This window comes from Triturus cristatus, chromosome 6 (assembly GCF_964204655.1).
Source record: "Triturus cristatus chromosome 6, aTriCri1.1, whole genome shotgun sequence".
In the NCBI taxonomy this organism is placed as follows: Eukaryota; Metazoa; Chordata; class Amphibia; order Caudata; family Salamandridae; genus Triturus; species Triturus cristatus.
In genome coordinates this window covers 63824577-63844828 of record NC_140589.1, presented here as the reverse complement: position 1 = coordinate 63844828, position 20252 = coordinate 63824577, and the positions used below count along the sequence as shown (strand labels likewise).

At 46.0% G+C, this 20252-nt stretch overlaps 1 protein-coding gene across 1 annotated transcript in view; it reads left to right on the top strand.

The window, feature by feature from the left end:
- Positions 1–20252, top strand: part of DNAH8 (dynein axonemal heavy chain 8) — a 13985216-nt gene that overhangs the window by 542988 nt on the left and 13421976 nt on the right. Inside the window, exon 6 of the mRNA XM_085610239.1 lies at positions 6741–6930. Within this exon, the coding sequence (XP_085466365.1) occupies positions 6741–6930 (190 nt within the window). The remainder of the gene's footprint in view (positions 1–6740; positions 6931–20252) is intronic.

Sequence of the window (20252 nt, the reverse complement as noted above, 5' to 3'; positions counted from 1 at the left end):
TCTATTGGGACGCTAAAGAAAGCATTCTTGAGATCAATTACAGTGAAGAACGTTGCTTCTGAGTCAATAGCTGTTAGTAATGAAGAGATATCTGGGACCACAGGGTATTGTGGTACAATACATTTATTTAATTCGCGCAGATCAATAACTAATCGATATACTGGTGATGCTTTTGGATCCGTTCTTTTAAGAATCGGAATTATCGGGGAATTGCATACATTGGAGTCGGTTTCGACAACCACTCCTTGTGCAATGAGCTCGTCAATGATTTGCAGCAAAGCCACAACAGCATCTGGTGGTAACTTGTATTGTCGCATTCGTGGTAGTACTACTCCTGTTTTTAGTGTGACTCGATATGGTGTAATGTTCATGCAACCAACATCAGTGGGGCCTTGTGCCCATAAATGTGTAGGTAAATTCTGCAGCCGGTGATCCATGTCCCTGGACACGTAGTGACCTTTAAAGTCACGTAGAAATAGTCGTACTCCTTCCGGAGAACAACATATTATGGCTCCTAGAGCTTTCAATGTTTTTATACCTAACAAGTTTTCTGGACATGATTTAGTAAGCAATAAATCTGTAGTACGTGTCAATGGACCAACTGTAAGTGGAAGGGGTTGCGTAACTTCATTAATGATAGGCTTTCCTGAGAATCCAAGGGAAATATTCTGTGAGCCTGAGAGGGGTGCCCCTGGAACTTCACTGCGTCGTATAGTTGTTCTGCTTGCCCCTGTATCAAGTAAAAACTTTCTGTCTTCCCCTAATAGTTCACTATGTACATAAGGTCCCTCTTGATCTACAGGAACCTCAATAAGGGGTAAGCCAACTTCCCTCTCTAGGCTATTTCATGTGTATCGCTGATTATCGGGATAATCTGCTTGTGCATACTGATACATCTGTTGCGTTGTTGCTTGTGTGGCAGCAATAGGCTGCGCTTGTGGTGGTGCTACAGTCTGTTGTGGAGCTGCCTGTTGCGGAGCTAGTTGAGCTAGTTGTTGCGGAGCTGACCTAGGTTGTGCATGCTGAGGGATTTGTTGTTGATTCTGATCCTGTCTAGGTGGACGTGGTCTTTCCTGGGTTCTACCCGTGGCAATATTATGTTTCAGGACTGGACAATCGTGTATATAATGACCTTGTTGTTTACAATAGTTGCATGTCCCTTTCGTCGGACCTGTGGAATCACCCTTTTTATGACCATCAGCTGGAACTGACTGAGCAACAAGCATTTTCATTTTTGTATCTTTCATACGTCTTTGTTCATGTTCTTGTTCTTCTCTAATTCTATTGTGGTGATATTGTAACATCTGTAACATCTGTGACGGGGTGTTACCTTGCCAGGTACTCTCAAATTTCAATACTCTATTCTTAACTTGTGGTAGGGAATTTTCAACTAATTTTGTCACAAACAGATGTGGATATGACTCGCTACTTGCTTTTATGCCACTATTAATACCAAAACATTTTTCAAATCGGGAATAGAAATCACTAGTGTCTTCATCTTGCTTTTGTTTACAGGCTGAGATTGCACCCCAGTCCTCCTTTTTCGTAGTTAATAAACGTGGCAGTACCTGCACTAGTAATCCTGGTAGTGCTGTAGTCTTTTCCCCAAGCCCTGATCCTGCAGCTCGGGCCTTTTCTTCGTTTTCTAACGCTGTCCAATCTATCTTTTGGTCTCCCACCTCCCATTCCTTTTCTTTGAGTTTCTCGTAAACACCGGCAGGCATTAACACTTTCAATATTTTCATAATGTCGGGGTAGGTATACTCTCCCATGAGTAACATGTCTTTTATCTCACGGTGAAAACCTGCTGGATCTTTGTCATGGCTGGGTACTACTTTCTTCATTTCTAATAATTCAATTTTAGTTATAGGCGTGTACACAAACACGCGTGTAAAGTTATTATCTTCACCTCTGATTGGGTGTACTTCGCGTAACGGATTCTGTCTATCTATGTGATACATTTTTCTTCCCATAGTGGGAACTGGAACGTGTTCTGGGCATATGAAAACTATATACTGGTTTCGAAATTCTAGAATTTCTTTAATCAAATCAGTACCTGATCCTCTCCATTTATTCGTGAGTAGTTCTGTCAATATGTCAGGTAAGGGTCCAGGATCGGAGTGTTGGCTTTTATATAATATAAGGAGGTGTTGAATCATGTATATACTAGCTAAACGCTGTTCGTCTGGGGCAAGATTCAGAAACGTGTGTGCTAGTGCATCATCACTGTATTTGCTGGGACTGTCAGCCCATTGTACTGCTGACCTGGCTAATTCTTGTTCGTCCATGGAATCGAGCATATGGTACCCCCTTCGATCTCGGAGTAATTTATCAGCGGCTTGGAATAGGTGTTCAGGGGACCTTGTATTTAACATAGGGGTTTGAAAATGTCTGTTACATTCTGGACGTATCGGACGTATCGGATCATTAAAGCCTCTAGTATTATTATGGGGTCTTCCTCTACCTACGTAAGCTATCGTTTCTAATTGTTCTGATTCTTGCTCCTCCTCTCCCTCTGATTCAATTCTGTCTGCTTCTCGTCTTTCTTTATGTATTCGTTCTACTTCCTTGCGGATCTTTCGATACATGGCGATTATACACGCCTGTCTATCATGTTTCTCGTCTGATATGTTCTGACCCCATTTGGCAAGTTTTTGCATGGTATCATGATCTGCCCCAGGCCTGTCTTGGTTCCTGATCACGCAGTTTATGAAAAAACGTAGTAGTTGTCTTTGTACATCCACTTTCTGGTATTCCATAGCTTCGTTAATACTTTCTGGACCTCGTCCTGTTTGGACAAAGTGATATATACTGTCTAGGTGCTCAACCATTCCTGGTATCGTCATTAAATACAATGTAGCTCGTCGTATACGTAGTGATGATAGTAGCAGTCTGTCCTGCTTACCCGGCACTGGGTCATATCTACAATCCACAAGATGTTCTTTAAACATGTCGGATGTCGCTAGTTGGGGTGTGCTTTTGTCGGGAGCAATGGAGGTGTCAAGTCTTTTGGTATTTCCGGGGTAGCCTTAGGTAACCCTTCGGCCAGAAGAGGATACATACCATTCATAAGGGTATTTCTTTGTCTATCTACTTGTTCTGATTTTACTCGGGTACCTTCCTCAATTAATAGATTTTCTCGGGCTTTATTTGAATTCTCCTTACTTTTCTCTTCCTGTCTGAGCGCTTTTTCTGTACGTCTATATGATTCTTTACGCCATAATTCAATGGCATCTTTCTGTGACTGTCTGGCTTTCTTTTTCCATAATTCTTCTTCTACTCTCATGATGCAATCTGCATCCCAGGTCCCCGCTGCGGGCCACCTCTGACTTCCTGGTAAATCCTTGGTGTAGTCCACCCATAAATCAAGAAATAATACGGCATCTAGGCCATGCTTATGATACATAAAGTATCCTGGAGTGTCCCTAGGTGGAATGGGAACAGCTTCTTCGAGTACCCCTTTTCTAGTTTTGATCTGTCTTAATTTCGAAAAGAGCGGCATTTTTAGATCTGGTTACTTAATCTTGAACACACTTAATACAATAAACACAATAATGACCAGTCATTCACACCACAATGTATAGAACGTATTTAAAACATTTAACATTTAACATTTAACGAACAATGATAACTAATAGAAAACTAGTTACTGACATAATACTTAACACTAGATAATACTAAATTATATGTAAGACATACTAGATATACTGCTAAACAGTACAGATACACTGCTGAAACAGTGCAGACCGGATTTGTGTACCCAAACCCGTCTTGACCGGCACAGACTATGTGCACGTTTAAATGCCTCCCCGGCAATGGTACTCACCGGGTAGCACGGAACGGAAGGCCTCGGAACTGAACTGAAACTGGACCGGACTGGACTCGACTCGACTGGACTCGGAACTTCGGAACCTGGTGGGCCTCTGTATACCTCGGATCTTGCTCTCTCAGCTAGGCTCTGGTCGGGATACTTCGCACTTCTCACCGCCTCGTCTGGGTGTTGATCGCAGCCTCAGTCACCCCCGCTCGGCCGGAGGGAGATACAGGAAATCCTGCAGGTACGCGTTTTTGTCCGTTCAGCCGTGGCAGGAGACCGGGCCTGCAACGCACCTCCGGCGCGTGAGATGAGAAAGTGTCCCTGTTCGGGCGCCAATTTATGTGGTAAATATTTCATTACCGGTACTATTTTTTATGCGGTAAAGTCTAGTAAGAATAACTCAGTAAATATAAGAGGCAGAATCCGTGGTATTAGAGGTTCTAAAAGGCTTTATTCCTCTACAAAGGAATTACAGTTCGAACTGCAGGCTTCAAATTCCATCACCACGAAGGTTCAGGAAGGGAAGGCAATACATTATTGACAAGTAATGATATTTATATGGAAAGCATTACATTAAGACAGATGCAAGAGGCGTAACAGCTGATAATACAGATATGATACACATACGTAATGAAAAAAGGCGTAAACATAGGCGTAACTAAATACGTCATTAAACATGATGTCACAAGTGGGTGGATCCATAAGAGAATCCTGCAATGTCAGCAGAAATATTTGGCAGAGATGCGCGCGCAGCCGTATGACGTGTGACTGACGTGCAACTAGAGGGTGAAGGGGACTTGACATTTAGCTCTACATGTGGAGACAGAAGTCTGAGGGGTCATGTCAACCTAGTCCCAAATCATATCTAATATCTTATGTTTAAAGAACTGTATTATCTAAAAGGAAAGGTCTCTATGATGGGATCTATGCTATACTGACTGTTAGTGCGTGTACAAGCGTCTAAGTGTCTACATGAGATGCGAGGGGGCAGAAATCTTCCATGGTAACAGGGGCTATGAATTACTTGCATGAGGACAGTGAGGCCTGGCCCTTAGCACGGGCACGGTCCTTAGCACGGTAGCTGGAAGAATGTTTACCTAAACTACTAGACAGGAATGCATCGGATGAGGAGCGGAGCAGATAATCTTGAAGGTGAAATACAGTTTTTGGCAGGCAACAGGCTGGATCAGGCACCGTTAGCCGCACAGGGAGTAGGACAAAGTTCATGGATACAGATGCAGGCTCGGACTGGAGCTTTCAGAGGCAGAAGTCAGAAAAAGGCTTGATGGCAGAATTCAGGGCCTACTCGCCTGAATCTGTAAAATGTGGAAAGTGAACCACATAAAGTCGGTGGCCTTTCATACTTAGGAATGGGATATCTGACCCATTCATGGCGGATCTGAAAGAGGACATGTTGACGGTGGACGCACATGTATTTGCGTCTTCATAACTGGAACTGGAGGGAACATACATGTACTTATAGCATGCACATGGAGCCGTTGGGGCCTACGATAGGGGACATAACTGATCACAAAATTCATATTTCCTCACATTGCAGCACATATATTTTATGCAAGAATCACCCTGGTTCAATAAATATTGCAAAATGTCCCTCTGTGTATTTTTGAACTGGTTCTCTGAGAGAACTAGAGCACGAGTGCCTGAGCAAAAGGGTTTGAGGGCTGTTATTACGCTTACTGGGGAGCCAGGCTTGTCATGTTAAGTGATTGCCAGACACCATTTGCTGCCTGACTAGGTTTAGGGTAGGGCATATGATAGCACTATGAGCTAGCTGGTCTATAGGACAACATATCCCTCCATGAGATGGAAACTCCATGACATCTGTATGGGTACGTGGGTGTGTGTGAGTGACTGTATGAGTGGGTGTGTGACTGGCTGTATGGGTGAGTGACTGGATGTAGAAGTGGCTCTATGGCTTCTATGGGTGAGTGAGTGGGTGACTGTTTGGGTTGGTGTTTGGTTAGCTGAGTGTGTGAGTGGCTTTATGGGTGGGTGAGTAACTGGGTGGGTGCTTGTATGGATGTGTGAATGGGTATGTAAGTGGTTCTGTGGGTGTGTAAGTGGCTCTGTTGAGAGGCTGGATGGGTGAGGGAGTGGGTGTGAGTTGCTGGATTGGAGAATGGGTGTCTGTGTGAGTGGCTGTATGGGTAAATGAGCAGGTGTGTAAGTGGTTGTATAGATGGATGTGTGAATGGGTATGTAAGTGGTTGTATGGGTAAGTGAGTGGCTATGTTGAGCGACTTTGTAGTTGAGAGAGTGGGTGTGAGTGGCTGTGTGGATGTGTGAGTGGAAGTAGTTGTATGTGTCTGTGAATTGGTATTTGAGTGCTCTCCTGCTCCTTAATAATTATTTAAGTTCATGAAAACGCATGAGAATGATGAAAATAAAGGGGACCTAAATTCAGGAGAAAGCGATGCAAGTGCATATAAAGATTATGCCACCTACCTAATCCTTCCCCTCCCCTCCCAGGCGTCAACCAGGCTGCCCACTACATTTGTCTCTCAGAACAGACACCATAAAGAACAGACACCATCAAGAGCTCTGAGCAGAGACAAAACTACCTCCTCTGGCATTTACTTTGACCCTGAGGGCTTGGCTTCCTGCATCTCTGTGGCACAAGATGTGCATCATTTCTGTTGGCCCTGCTCCTAAATCTTTTGTCTGGTGCTTCTGCAAAAAGTTTGAGCTATAAGCGACTGGTATAAGCTTCTGAGAACATCTTGTGCAGGAGGGAGCTGCAGGCACTGCGCCACTCCCTTCAGATAAAACTGTATTAACACAATTGATCCTGTTGAGTATAATGTATGGATGCCTCAATAACTACAAAATTCCTGATTTTGTATACTATTATTTAGTGGTATAAATAAACAAGTTTCTAATTGGCTTTACTTTATGTTTACAGGAAATATGTTTTGGTGTTCTGGATGCAGCTGAAGGAATATTGACCGGCACAAAGAGTATGCTGGCAAATTTACTTCTACCTCCTGTCCTTTCAACAGAGAGCTGGGGTGCTTTAAGTCAATCCAAACATTTCGACAGCGAAAAAAGGAATTTTAAAGAAACCATTGCTCGATTTCTTACATTTTTAGAAGGTAAGGGTAGTACATTCATTTGCATCTAATAACAAGGATTGGTAAAACCAATGGGTCTGGCTTGAGTTTTAATTTATAAGCTGGTCTGCTGGCTTTGCTGAGGCTTAGAAATATTTACTAGTTTGCTATTTTACGGATTAGCCATTTGGTTATTGCTGTCAGACTTCATTGAGGAGCCACAATGTACTCGCATGTTACTAAACTTCAACTGTGGTGGTTGGTGTTGTTTGCCTCTGGTGATCTGGGTTCCATCCTACTATGCTTCTACAAACTGGACCAAGGACCCTTTCCACATTTTTCACTCAGGATAGCAAGAGGTAGAGTGGGAGATAGAAGCTCAAACCTCAAACTGCCTAATAATAGACAGTAATTCATTGTCCAGCTCAGTGCTTTTCTTTCAGTAAAAATGGAAGTACCTTCATCACACCAAAACAAGATATAACAGTCAAGAAATGTTAATCACCACAAGGTTGAATTGTCTTGTGTTTCCTGCATGGCCCATTGTAGTTCTCCCTATGTTAGCCTAATTCTGCACGTTGTAGGCCGCATTTTATTACACAGGTTACTATATAAACATAAGATTTGTGCCACACTGTACTTTCACATGGAACCTGCATGTTTTCTTGTTCTATTCTTTTCTTGGGATTTAGTCTGAACACCCTAGACAAGGTCAAACAACAATGCCCCCTGTATTCTCTCTGGTCAGGCACTAGCACCTAGAAATAACACGAGAATGAGTACACGTCTTGTCATATAACTGAGTACAAGAGAGTTCTGATACAACATCATTGCAGCAGTTGAGATGTATAGCACCCATCTGTATATGCTACGGTATGGATCTGCTCCTAATCTCAGAGATCTTTGACATACAATCATTTAGCTTCAGTAGAAAAGGGGGAGGGTTTAGGCTAATCTGTTTATATATATATATATATATATATATATATATATATATATATATATATATATATATATATATATATATATATATATATATATATATATATATATATATATATATATATATATATATATATATATATATATATATATATATATATATATATATATATATATATATATATATATATATATATATATATATATATATATATATATATATATATATATATATATATATATATATATATATATATATATATATATATATATATATATATATATATATATATATATATATATATATATATATATATATATATATATATATATATATATATATATATATATATATATATATATATATATATATATATATATATATATATATATATATATATATATATATATATATATATATATATATATATATATATATATATATATATATATATATATATATATATATATATATATATATATATATATATAGTGAACTCCGCAAACTGGAAGACTCCTTTTCCAAACATATGGTCACGGACCTAATTCAGTTTAATCAACCGTCGCCATTACGCGTTTCGGCTCCGTAGAGCCTTGATCACATGACATGGATGCTCAGGTTAGTGCAATATTTAAAGTGACAAGTACATACAATTGGGATATCACATGGTCATAGACATAGATAACAGACTTGTTTATGTACTTCGTTTGTATCATAAACAATAAATACATGCTGTTTATACTTCAAATTATCCAAACTATTTCAAATAGATTCAAAAAATAGGAGTAAAATAATTCTTATAACCGATTTGTAAATTAGAGTAAAAATACTAAAAACTGGAAAGTAAGTTAATTGGAAAGCATATATATATATATATATATATATATTACCTACTGGCGGTCGCCAGTAGGTAGTTATAGTTAGGACCTAGTTACTATAGGAAAATGGCAACATTCTATTCGCAATAACGTTGGCGCCGATTGATGAATCTTCGTGAAATTTTCAAAACTAATTCTTTGTTGAGATCAGCTCCTATGTTGAAAGTTTGGGGTTGATTCGTCAAGGGGGGGGCCGAGAAAAAAGGAGGATCCCAAAACGTGTTTTTTCAATGTTAATTTCCATAGGAAACTTTAGACAAGGCTACAGGTCGAACGGGTGAACGGAATTACCCCAAATTTGGCAGGGAGAAGGGTCTTGGTCTAGAAAGCACGCTTTTGTTTATTTGGTGTAAATCCGTTCAGTAGTTTTTGAGAAATATCGAAATTTACAGATATCAATATTTGGGAATTCTGCCATCTGATTGGCTGAGGCGTTACGAGAACGAGCTTGCTGCTGATTGGCTGCAAGCGCTGCGAGCGTTTGCAACTAGGAAGTGTTGGCCGCCATTTTGTGATTCCGTTGAAGCGAGTAAGGGGGAAAAAGGGTGAAAAATGTGGGAAAGAGGAGGGTAGGAGCACTGTAACCTTTGTGGGGTGTTTAGGGTGTGCTATAGAGGGGGTGCGAAGTGAACTAATCATACCTACCGGTGTGAAAGTGCTAGGCTACAAAAATTAAGTGTGGTATTGCCTAGAGTGTGATGCTGCTAAGCTGAGGTGGTGCGGGACTCGGGGATTAGAGCGTGAGTCTAAATTGTGTGTCTTATGCTGTGAAGTCATGTGCTGTGGCCACTGCAGTACAGCTGTGGAAGTAGTGTCAGCATGTGTTTATAACTACTAGGACGAACTACTGACCTGTACTGGTCTGAAAGTTCTGGGGTACGGAAAATATGTGAGGTAGTGTGTAGAGTCTCATGCTGCTAAGCTGAGCTGCTGCCGGATTCGGGGATGAAAGCGTGAGCCCAAACTGTGTGTCATATGCTGTGAACAGGCGCGTAGCTAGGGGGGAGCGGTGGGGGCGGATCGCCCCAGGCGGCACTATATTTAGGGCAGCGGCCTTTATAATTTATTTAGGGACACAGTGTCACTAAATAAATTATAAAGTCCGCTGCGGCCGCAACGGCGCGCGCGGCCGGGCGGCCCAGTTTGAGTGCAGCAAGCAGCGCGCTGCGCACTGCGCGCACTGACCTTGGTTGTAGTGCTGAGTGCGCCAGTGCCTGCTGCTGCAATTGCCACCATAATGATTGAGACCGTTAATCTGCCCGCGCGGCGCCGCCCGCGTATACTGGTCGCATCCCAGCCTGCTGCCTGCTCCAGGGCCGTCAATCTTGGAGAGCCAACGCCAGTGCTACCAATGACGGCCCTGGGCTACATTTTTGCCCGGCCCTCGCGATGAGAACGTAGCGGTGACGCGTCACGCGCTTCACCACTACGCACTCTCGTGAGGACCTTGTGGCCTGTGGCAGTCTGCTCTGCTGCGTCCGTGGATAATTCGTTTTAGTGCAGTAGTAGGTAAGAGAATGTGTTTCTTTTATTTTTAAAAATATGCGCGCAGGCCCAGCAGGACACGTACTTCGTGTGCGCTTCATTTAAATAGTTTTTATCATTATCATGGCCGATGCAGGACAACAATAAGACAATAAAAGATGCCCCAATAACGCTGGTGATTAATGATCCGCTGGATAGCAATTATTTGTCTGTTAGTAGTTTTTAAATGCAGATGAACTGTATTTTGTGTGGAAGCTCAGTGGGTTGCTGCCTTTGCCACAGAGATCCTTGTGTTGCTTGCAGTTCAGAAGTTACAATCCTAACATAGGACAGTGACCAATGAACTGTCACCAAAGAGCTGCATACAAACATGAATGGTATAGATTTGTTTTGTGATATAGTTAGAACTTCCTCAGTCTTTCATCATTCTAATGTTGCTAAAATGAGTATGTTTGGGCAGAGATACATTTTTATCAGTAAAGCTGATCCCCATGGAATACTCTCTTAAATCCTAAGGTTGTGTTTCCCCAGACCAAACCCTCTCAAAATATACTGGCCACCAGTATGGATGACATGTGATTCCTACACCTTGTAATCCTCATTGGTTTATGTGACATTCCCTGTAGACTGATTTACATACTTGTATGATTCATTGTCTCTGTATAATGTGTTTGTGGTGTAAAGTGCTGACACACTACACTGATATGAGTAGCGCTAAACAACAAATGCATATGAGAGAGGGGCTACGGAGCGATGAGGGGCACTGGTGTAGGGTGGCAGTGAGGGAATCTGAGGAGGAGGTAGTTGGAGGGGCTGTGGAGCGATGAGGTGCACTGGTGGAGGGTGACTGCAGGGCTCGAGTCGGGGTACCAGGCGGGTGGATGGCGTCCCCTCACTTATTTTAACGGGAGCTCGATTACTGGACCAAATGGAGCCACACATTTACTCTTTGGCCTCTCTGGGGCGAGATCGGAGCTCATTCAGAACGCTGCTCACGCGCTGGCTTCTCTGATGCAATGGCATCTAAGGGGTGAGCGAGGGGAGGCAATGAGTCTGATGGTGCAAGCCACCTTTCGTGACATCACTTGCTGTTGTGACGTCAGCGTCCCCCCACTTCTTTTTTTAGGACTTGTGCCCTGGGTGACAGTGAGGGAATCCGAGGAAGAGGTCATGGTGTGGAGGGAGAGCTAGGGTGAGATGAGGAGCACTGGTGGAGGGTGGTAGTGAGGGAGTCTGAGGAGGAGGTCATGAGGGGGAGAGGCTACAGAGAGATAAGGGGCACTGGTGGATGGTGGCAGTGAGGGAGTCCAAGGAGGAGGTCATGAGGGGGAGGGGCTATGGGGAGATGAGGGGCACTTGTGGCGTGAGGCAATCTGAGGAGGAGGTCACTAGGGGGGCCATGGAGGGATGAGGGGCACTGTTGGAAGGTGGTAGTAAAGGTATTTACGGAGAAAGAGGTTATTAGTGTGGCGGCAAAAAAGACTTTCGCATCAGTGCTAAAGCCGGCCCTGTGATGGCCTTTCTGTTTTTGTTTATTTAATTAGCAGTCGGGTCATAAGGGCTACTGTGGAACATACTTTAAAGTGCGTGCTAATTATATTTACTGCTATATTCAATGTTTTAAGTTTGATGGTGATTTTACTAATGTTTTTACCGGGAAAAAGCAAAGTGGAGCCTGATGGTGCCTGATATGGGGCTGGGGCCCAAGGTCAGCTGTGAGATAAGGTGCACTGGAGAGAGGAGTAGTGGATAATCTAGCCTGTAAGGGAGAGCGTTGCCGAGTCCGGGGTCAGGTGGAGGTAGTAATGAAGAGGGATTCTCCCTGAAGGCTCGCACAGAGGGAGCCTGTAAGGGAGTGCGTCGCAGAGTCCGGAGTCAGGTAGAGGTAGTAATGAAGAGGGATTCTCCCTGAAGGCTCGCACAGAGGGAGCCTGTAAGGGAGTGCGTTGCAGAGTCCGGGGTCAGGTGGAGGTAGTAATGAAGAGGGATCCTCCATGAAGGCTCGAACAGATGGAGCCTGAGTAGTATTACTTGCCTGATACTCCCACCTCAGAAACCTCCTCTTCCCATCAAAGGAACATTACATGGAAAATGATAATATTTAGAAAGAGATTTGGAAAAGAGTGAGTTTTACTGGTTCTTATAAAACTAAGAAGAGATAAAGGAGGGCCCTGAAGCAGGCCTGCCCAGACATATATGCGACAAATCGAGCCCGCAGTGGCCCACCCAAATACACCCTTGGCCCACCCAAACAAAAATTCCTGGAGCCGGGCCTGATGTGTGGCAAGAATATTTGTGCATGTTTGTTGTGTGGCATTGCTCTGTGGTGGTGATTGTTTTTAAGCTGCCTCATCCGTGTCATGTATGTGCATGTAAGTTGCATGATCAAGGTAACTATTAGCGGCGATACTACGTGTCTCTCGGACCTCTTTGAATTGCATGCCCTCCCCCGGGCGCCACATGCTCTAGCTACGCCACTGGCTGTGAAGTCATGTGCTCTGGCCGCTGTGCCACATCTGTGCAAGTAGTGTCAGCATGTAGTTATAGCTACTTGGAGGAACTTTTGTTTCGAACATTGTAACTTGTGTATGGTGCTTAGGGGATGTTATATAGGGAGTGCAAAGGTAAATTCATGTGTATGAAATTAATTTGGTATTTGGAAAGTGGAAAGCACTGACTTCTACGGGTCTGATGGCGCTGGGGGCGTAAGGTGAGGTGCTGCTGGAGTTGGGAATAAAGCTGAGGAACTACTGACCCCTATTGTGAACTTTTAACGTGCACGTGCCGTTAAATTTTCGACAAAATGTTGCAAAAGTATATCGTTAAAAAAAAAATTATGAACTTTTAACCTGCAGGTGTCGTAGAAGGTTCCAGAAAGTGTGGTGATAAAATAGGTCGAACTTGTGACCTGTATGTGGCGCGGAATAATAAGTAGCTTTTCGGAAGAAAAATTCAAAATTAGCCAATGGTAAGTTTTGGAATGTTCTTTACATGTATTTATGTGTGGAGCGACAGAGATATTGTGTCATTCCTGGTTTCATTCTTGATGAAGTCGGAGCTTTACATGTACTATGTGAGAAAGAGAGAATTGTACGCGTGTGTCATTTGAAATCTGGATAACAACTACAAAGGTGAGTTAGAATTTAAGAAGGTGTGTTATGTGTTTTATAGTATTGATTAAGTATTTGAGGTGTTGTTTTTAATTTTGAAAGTATTTTTTATTTCAAAGTAATATAGTGTTAGTAAAGTGTGGTGTTTGATATTGGTTCTGAAATATGCATAAAATTTGAGCTGTTATATAAGTATTTTATATATGTTTAGGAATTTTTCACAGAGAAGAAGTGCAGTTTGTCATCTTTATAGGACTGTATTGTTTTGAAAATGAGGTACAGCGTTAATTTGAGTTTGTAATGTATTTGGGGAGATAAAGAAAATGTCGCTCGTTTGCAACTGATACGTTTTGTGGAAATAGTGGGGTGGGGGGTGGTAGGAGACGTATGTGTTATTAAGTTAAAAGCGATAAAACGAAATGCAGAAATGTTATGTGGGCAGGTTGTGGTCTTATTTTTGACACTGAGAGGTAGATTTGAATGTAAGTCAGGGTAGGTTGTTGTACAGTGGGGCCGTGTTCAGTGTTTGGAGATTACATGGAGAGGAGATGGAGATAGGAAAAGTGATACGTTCCTTTTATATGTACGCATAGTGTAACGCCCTGAACGTCTCAGGATCGTTTAACAGACACGATAATGAGAACGCAACCACTTGTGAAGGTTTAGTTATTTTAATGAAGGCAAAAATAATACAAGGAATAAACAAAGGTTATAGTCACTGGAATCCTCCAGGCTAAGTACGTTACCAGCCCACAGCACGGATGGTCCTAACCGTCCTCTGCATATACACCGATCCCGGCGTATGCCAACAGAGGCAGAAATGAAATGGCCGACAATGCCAATCGGTAGGCTGTGAGGGGCACGAAGAGTGTTGGGGAGAATTGAGGAGTCAGGGAAACACCCAGCCGGGGTCTCTACCTGAAGGGAGCAGCCGCTCAACCTCTTCCTCAGACTGCACCGGGACGCGGAGTCACCTCCTGGTGATGCGTCACCGATACCCCAATCACAAGCAAAGAAGACTGAACCGAGAGCAGCCGCTCGATCGATCCTGTGGACTTCCGAGTCTGCAACGCGGCAAACACCTCCTGGTGTGCGTTACAGCTGGCAGTCCCTGTATCTCTGGTCGGGCTGGGAGTTACGACTCCAACCAGCAAAAGCGCCACTGCGCTTTGACTCAGCCGAGTCAAAAAGCGAAGCTCAATGGTTATCCGGTAGAGCTTCCGGGTCCTTCACAGGTGACGATGGGGCAAGACACGGCCCAGGGAGTAACGACTCGACCTACCTCCGTTCTTGCCTTACTGGAGCACCACTCCGGAACACTGCTCTTCACTAAGCAGGTACGTCGGTGTAAACACAATATCCGACAGCGTTGTACCTCCCGGTTCCTCCCTTTATAGGGCGTGTTTTCCTTGAGTTATGTAACAGCTCTCCTGTTTACATAAGGGCGTGTTTTCCTTGAGTTATGTAACAGCTCTCCTGTTTACATAAGGGCGTGTTTTCCTTGAGTTATGTAACAGCTCTCCTGTTTACATAAGGGCGTGTTTTCCTTGAGTTATGTAACAGCTCTCCTGTTTACATAACCTCTCAACCGCTAAGCATCCTGGGAGATGTAGTCCGTTTTCGCTGGTTACCGTTTTCCTCCCCTCGCATGACAGGAATTCTTGACAGTACATCCTCCCTCTCAGCGGCTCCCCACGGGTCCAGCGCTGGCAGGAAAACGCCGATGGAACAAGGAGACCAAGCGCGGAGCATGAACCCCTTCAGCCGGTTCCCATGACTGCTCCTCCGGGCCATAGCCTTTCCACGCAACCAGGTACCACAGCTTCCCCCTGCGCCATTGGGACGCCCGTATGCCCGACACTTCATACTCCACCTCCGACTCCACGCATACCGGCCTAGGTGTCCCAGACGGCTTGGAGGGTGCTGGTTTGAGCAATGATACATGAAAGACAGGGTGTATCCGCAATGACTGGGGTAAGCACACCTTCACGTTCACGGGACCCATACACTTGGTAATTCGATAGGGGCCCATGTACTTGGGATGGAACACACTGTTCTTTCGAAACCTCATGTTTCTTGTGGATATCCAGACGTAGTCTCCAGTGCGGTACAGTGGCCCGGGCCTTCTCTTCCTGTCTGCCGCAGCCTTGTATCTTCTCTTGGCCTCTATTAGGACAGCCCTTGAGCGCATCAACGTGTCTTTTATGTGTGCCACCCTGTCCGCTGTGGCGGGAATCCTGTCCTCTCTGAACGGATGTAGAAATGGCAAGAACCTGGGATGTTGACCATAGTTGCTATAGAACGGAGATGACTGTGTGGAGCTGTGAGTGGCGTTGTTATAGGCGATCTCTGCAACCCATAGCAAGTCGACCCATTCTTCCCTGCCCTGGTCCACAAAACATCACAGATACTGTTTGAGCGTTTGGTTCAGGCGCTCGGTTTGGCCGTCCGTTTGAGGGTGGTAGCTGGTGGACAGGGCGGTCTTAACATGCAGCGCAGTGCACCAAGTCTTCCAGAATTGCGCAGTAAACTGCGACCCCCGGTCCGACACGATCACCCCAGGTAATCCATGCAGTCGTACCACAATCTTTAGGAGTAGTGACGCCAATTCCCCGGCCGTAGGGACTCTCTTGCAGGGGATGAAGTGCCCCATTTTCGTCAAGTAATCCACCACCACCAGTATTGCCGTCATCCCCTGGTCTACCGGTAGGCCCACCACGAAGTCCAGTGATATGCTATCCCATGGTCTATCCGGGGTCGGAAGTGGATGTAAGAGCCCTTGGGCTCGGCCATGGTCGGCCTTCATGGTAGCACACGTAGGACACTCCTGCCCCCACCTCCTGACATCCACTCTCATGGTTGGCCACCAGAAATGCCGTCCCATGCTAGCCACCGTTTTTTCAAAGCCCAAATGACCTGCGCATGGAGAGTCATGGCACCAGATGAATGCTTGTTTCCTTAGCCTAGGCGTGGGTATCAATAGGCACCTGCCCTTCAGGGGTATCCCGTCCTTCAGCTGCCATTCTCTGTGACTGAGGAGCCACCTCCGCCATGCGAATGACCTGATCCCTCTCTTTATTCCCCTCAGGAAAGTATCCGGTTGGATAACCCCCAATACCATCCTCGGGGAAATGATGGAATGCTCGGTCGCAGGCAATGGTTCCTTAACTGCAGATTGACGGGACAGGGCGTCCGCCTTCCGGTTTTCCGTCCCCGGCCGATATGTGATGCGGAAGTTGAACCCCGCAAAGAAGATCATCCACCGCAGCTGTCTGGGAGAAAGGTGTCTTGTGGCCGTCATGAACTGTAGGTTCCGATGGTCCGTGTACACCGATACCACATGTCTTGCCCCCATCAACCAATGCCTCCATTCGGTGAAGGCGTCCTTGATTGCGAGAAGCTCCTTCTCCGCAATATGGTAGTTGCGTTCGGCGTCGTTGAGTTTGCGGGACATGTACGCAACGGGATGAAGCACCCCTGTGTCGTGGTTGCGTTGGGACAAGATAGCCCCCAGCGCCACATCCGATGCGTCTGCTTCCACCACGTAGGGGAGATCCGGATCGGGGTGAGCCAACACCGGCGCCTTACCAAAGGCGCTTTTCAGGGCCTCAAAGGCTTTGTTCGCTTCAGGGGACCAGACAAACTCCTTGGACTTCCTCAGTAGCTGTGTGATTGGGGCCACCAATCCTGAAAATCCATCTATAAACCGCCTGTAAAAGTTGGCGAAGCCAATGAAACTTTGGACGGCCTTCACGCTTTGGGGCACCGGCCATTCTTTCACCGCCTTGATCTTTCGTTCTGCCATCTCCTGTCCCTCTGGACTCAGCATCACTCCGAGGAATTCCACGGATGTGACGTGGAAGTCACACTTGCTGAGTTTACAAAACAGCATGTTTTCCCTCAGCTTTTGGAGCACAGCTTTGACGTGGTGTACGTGCTCCTCCACACTGGACGAATAGATGAGGATGTCGTCGATATATACGACCACGTAGATATCCAACTCCTCTCTGAATACCTCATTCAAAAAGTACTGAAAGGCTGCCGGGGCGTTGCACAGACCGAACGGCATGACGAGGTACTCAAAAAGGCCGAACCTGGTCTTAAAGGCGGTCTTCCACTCGTCTCCGTCCCTCATGCGCACCAGATGGTATGCCCCTTTCAAATCCAACTTGGTGTAGATACGAGCTTTCTTGACCTGTTCCAGGAGTACACTGATGAGAGGCAAGGGGTACCGATTCTTTACGGTTATCGCATTCAATGCCCTAAAGTCCACACAGGCTCTCAGCTCCCCATTAGCCTTCGGGATGAAGAAGAGTGGCGAGGCGGCCGGAGACTTGGACGGGCGGATGAATCCTAGCTTGAGGAGTTTATCCAGGTACCCCCGGAGATGCACGTTTTCAGGCTCCGTCAGGGCATACAGCCTGCCGCTGGGAACGCTGGCCCCTGGCACCAGGTCGATCTGGCAGTCAAACTGTCTATGTGGTGGTAGCACTTCCGCCTTCACCTCATCAAATACATCCTCAAAACTGTGATAAGCCTGGGGGAGAGCCACATCTTTTTCTGCCGCTGTAGCCACCGTCTGACTCCCGCTCTTATCTGCGTCAAGGGATTCCGTTCTTATTCCACAATGCAGGATGCAATACGGTGACGTCAGTTCGATGCGATGTGTTGGCCAATCCACAGAGGGGTTGTGTTTCTGTAGCCACGGCAATCCCAATATGACGCCATATTGGGGCGCTCGGATGATGTTAAATTCGATTTGTTCCAAATGGTTCCTCCCACATCTCATCGGAAGGACCCCCGTGTGCTGCCCGATGGGCCCCGTCACCAATCGCCTTCCGTCTACAGCATAGACGTCTTCGGGTACAGCTTTGGGAAGAAGCACTAGCCCTAGCCTGCATGCCTCGTTGTGGTCCATAAACATGCCAGTGGCCCCTGAATCCACCATGGCCACAACGGGTATCCACTGGTCATGCACTCCCACGTGCACCGTGAGAAACAGGTGTCGTTGTCCCTTAGTGACCGAGTTGGAAAGTGAAGGGATGGATGAGTGACTCCGAGATGCCCCTTCTTTGGTCTGGGAGTCCTCTAGTTTTCCGCCGGTACGTCCACCACGGCTGTTACCGACCGGTTGGCCCGATAACGTGACGTCTTCGGTTTGGCAGGGCATTCACGTACGTAGTGGCCTTTTTTGCCACAATATAGGCACAATCCTTGTTTACGGCGTGACTCTTTCTCCGTGGCTGTGAGGCTCGTTCGTATTGCGCCGATGTCCATGGGTTCTCCCTTGGATGCGGTGGAAGTTTCAGGACTTCCCACTGTCACATAGGATGGAAGGGATTTTCCTTTTCTCCCATGATCCCCCTTTCTTTCACTTAGCCTATGTTCCAGCCGTAATACCAGGTTGATAAGGCCCTCACACGTCTTGGGTTGTGGGTCAATATGAGCCACGGCGTCCTTGAGCTCATCGCACAGCCCGTGATGGAAGAGCGCCGTCTGTTTAGCAACAGGCCACTTGGTTTCCGCAACCAGCCTTCGGAACGCGTTGAGATACTGCACCAGGTCGTTGGATCCCTGTCTCAACTCAAGCATTTCACGGTCCGCCGTGTACGAGTCAGCCCTTCTGTCGAAGACCTTCAGGAATTCCTCGCGAAAAGCACCCCAATCACATAAGATGGGGTCGTCCCTGCTCACCAGAGGTACGGCCCATTGTGCCGCGTTTCCAGCCAAATAGGATATAAGGAAAGCCACACGAGCCTGACTCGTGGGGAACGCCCTTGGTTTGCACGATAAATGTAGCGCCACTTGTGTGAGGAATACCTGCACTGTGTTAGGATCCCCACTGTACCTCTCTGGTGTTGCCAAGGGGACGGCTACCGGCATTTCCACTACTACCGCAGGGGTCTGGTTCGTGAGGGAGGTGCTGGGCGTGAGCGGGTCCAATTGGATAGCATCCAGTCTGGCTTTTACATCGGCTGTTTCTTGCCTGGAGGCAGCCAATTCAATTTGCACGGTCGCTAAAGCAGCCAGCACATCATCAAGTGTTGCCATGTCAGTTATCGACCGGGAGACAGTTAGTGTTATTAAGGTCGGATATTTTGTAACGCCCTGAACGTCTCAGGATCGTTTAACAGACACGATAATGAGAACGCAACCACTTGTGAAGGTTTAGTTATTTTAATGAAGGCAAAAATAATACAAGGAATAAACAAAGGTTATAGTCACTGGAATCCTCCAGGCTAAGTACGTTACCAGCCCACAGCACGGATGGTCCTAACCGTCCTCTGCATATACACCGATCCCGGCGTATGCCAACAGAGGCAGAAATGAAATGGCCGACAATGCCAATCGTTAGGCTGTGAGGGGCACGAAGAGTGTTGGGGAGAATTGAGGAGTCAGGGAAACACCCAGCCGGGGTCTCTACCTGAAGGGAGCAGCCGCTCAACCTCTTCCTCAGACTGCACCGGGACGCGGAGTCACCTCCTGGTGATGCGTCACCGATACCCCAATCACAAGCAAAGAAGACTGAACCGAGAGCAGCCGCTCGATCGATCCTGTGGACTTCCGAGTCTGTAACGCGGCAAACACCTCCTGGTGTGCGTTACAGCTGGCAGTCCCTGTATCTCTGGTCGGGCTGGGAGTTACGACTCCAACCAGCAAAAGCGCCACTGCGCTTTGACACAGCCGAGTCAAAAAGCGAAGCTCAATGGTTATCCGGTAGAGCTTCCGGGTCCTTCACAGGTGACGATGGGGCAAGACACGGCCCAGGGAGTAACGACTCGACCTACCTCCGTTCTTGCCTTACTGGAGCACCACTCCGGAACACTGCTCTTCACTAAGCAGGTACGTCGGTGTAAACACAATATCCGACAGCGTTGTACCTCCCGGTTCCTCCCTTTATAGGGCGTGTTTTCCTTGAGTTATGTAACAGCTCTCCTGTTTACATAA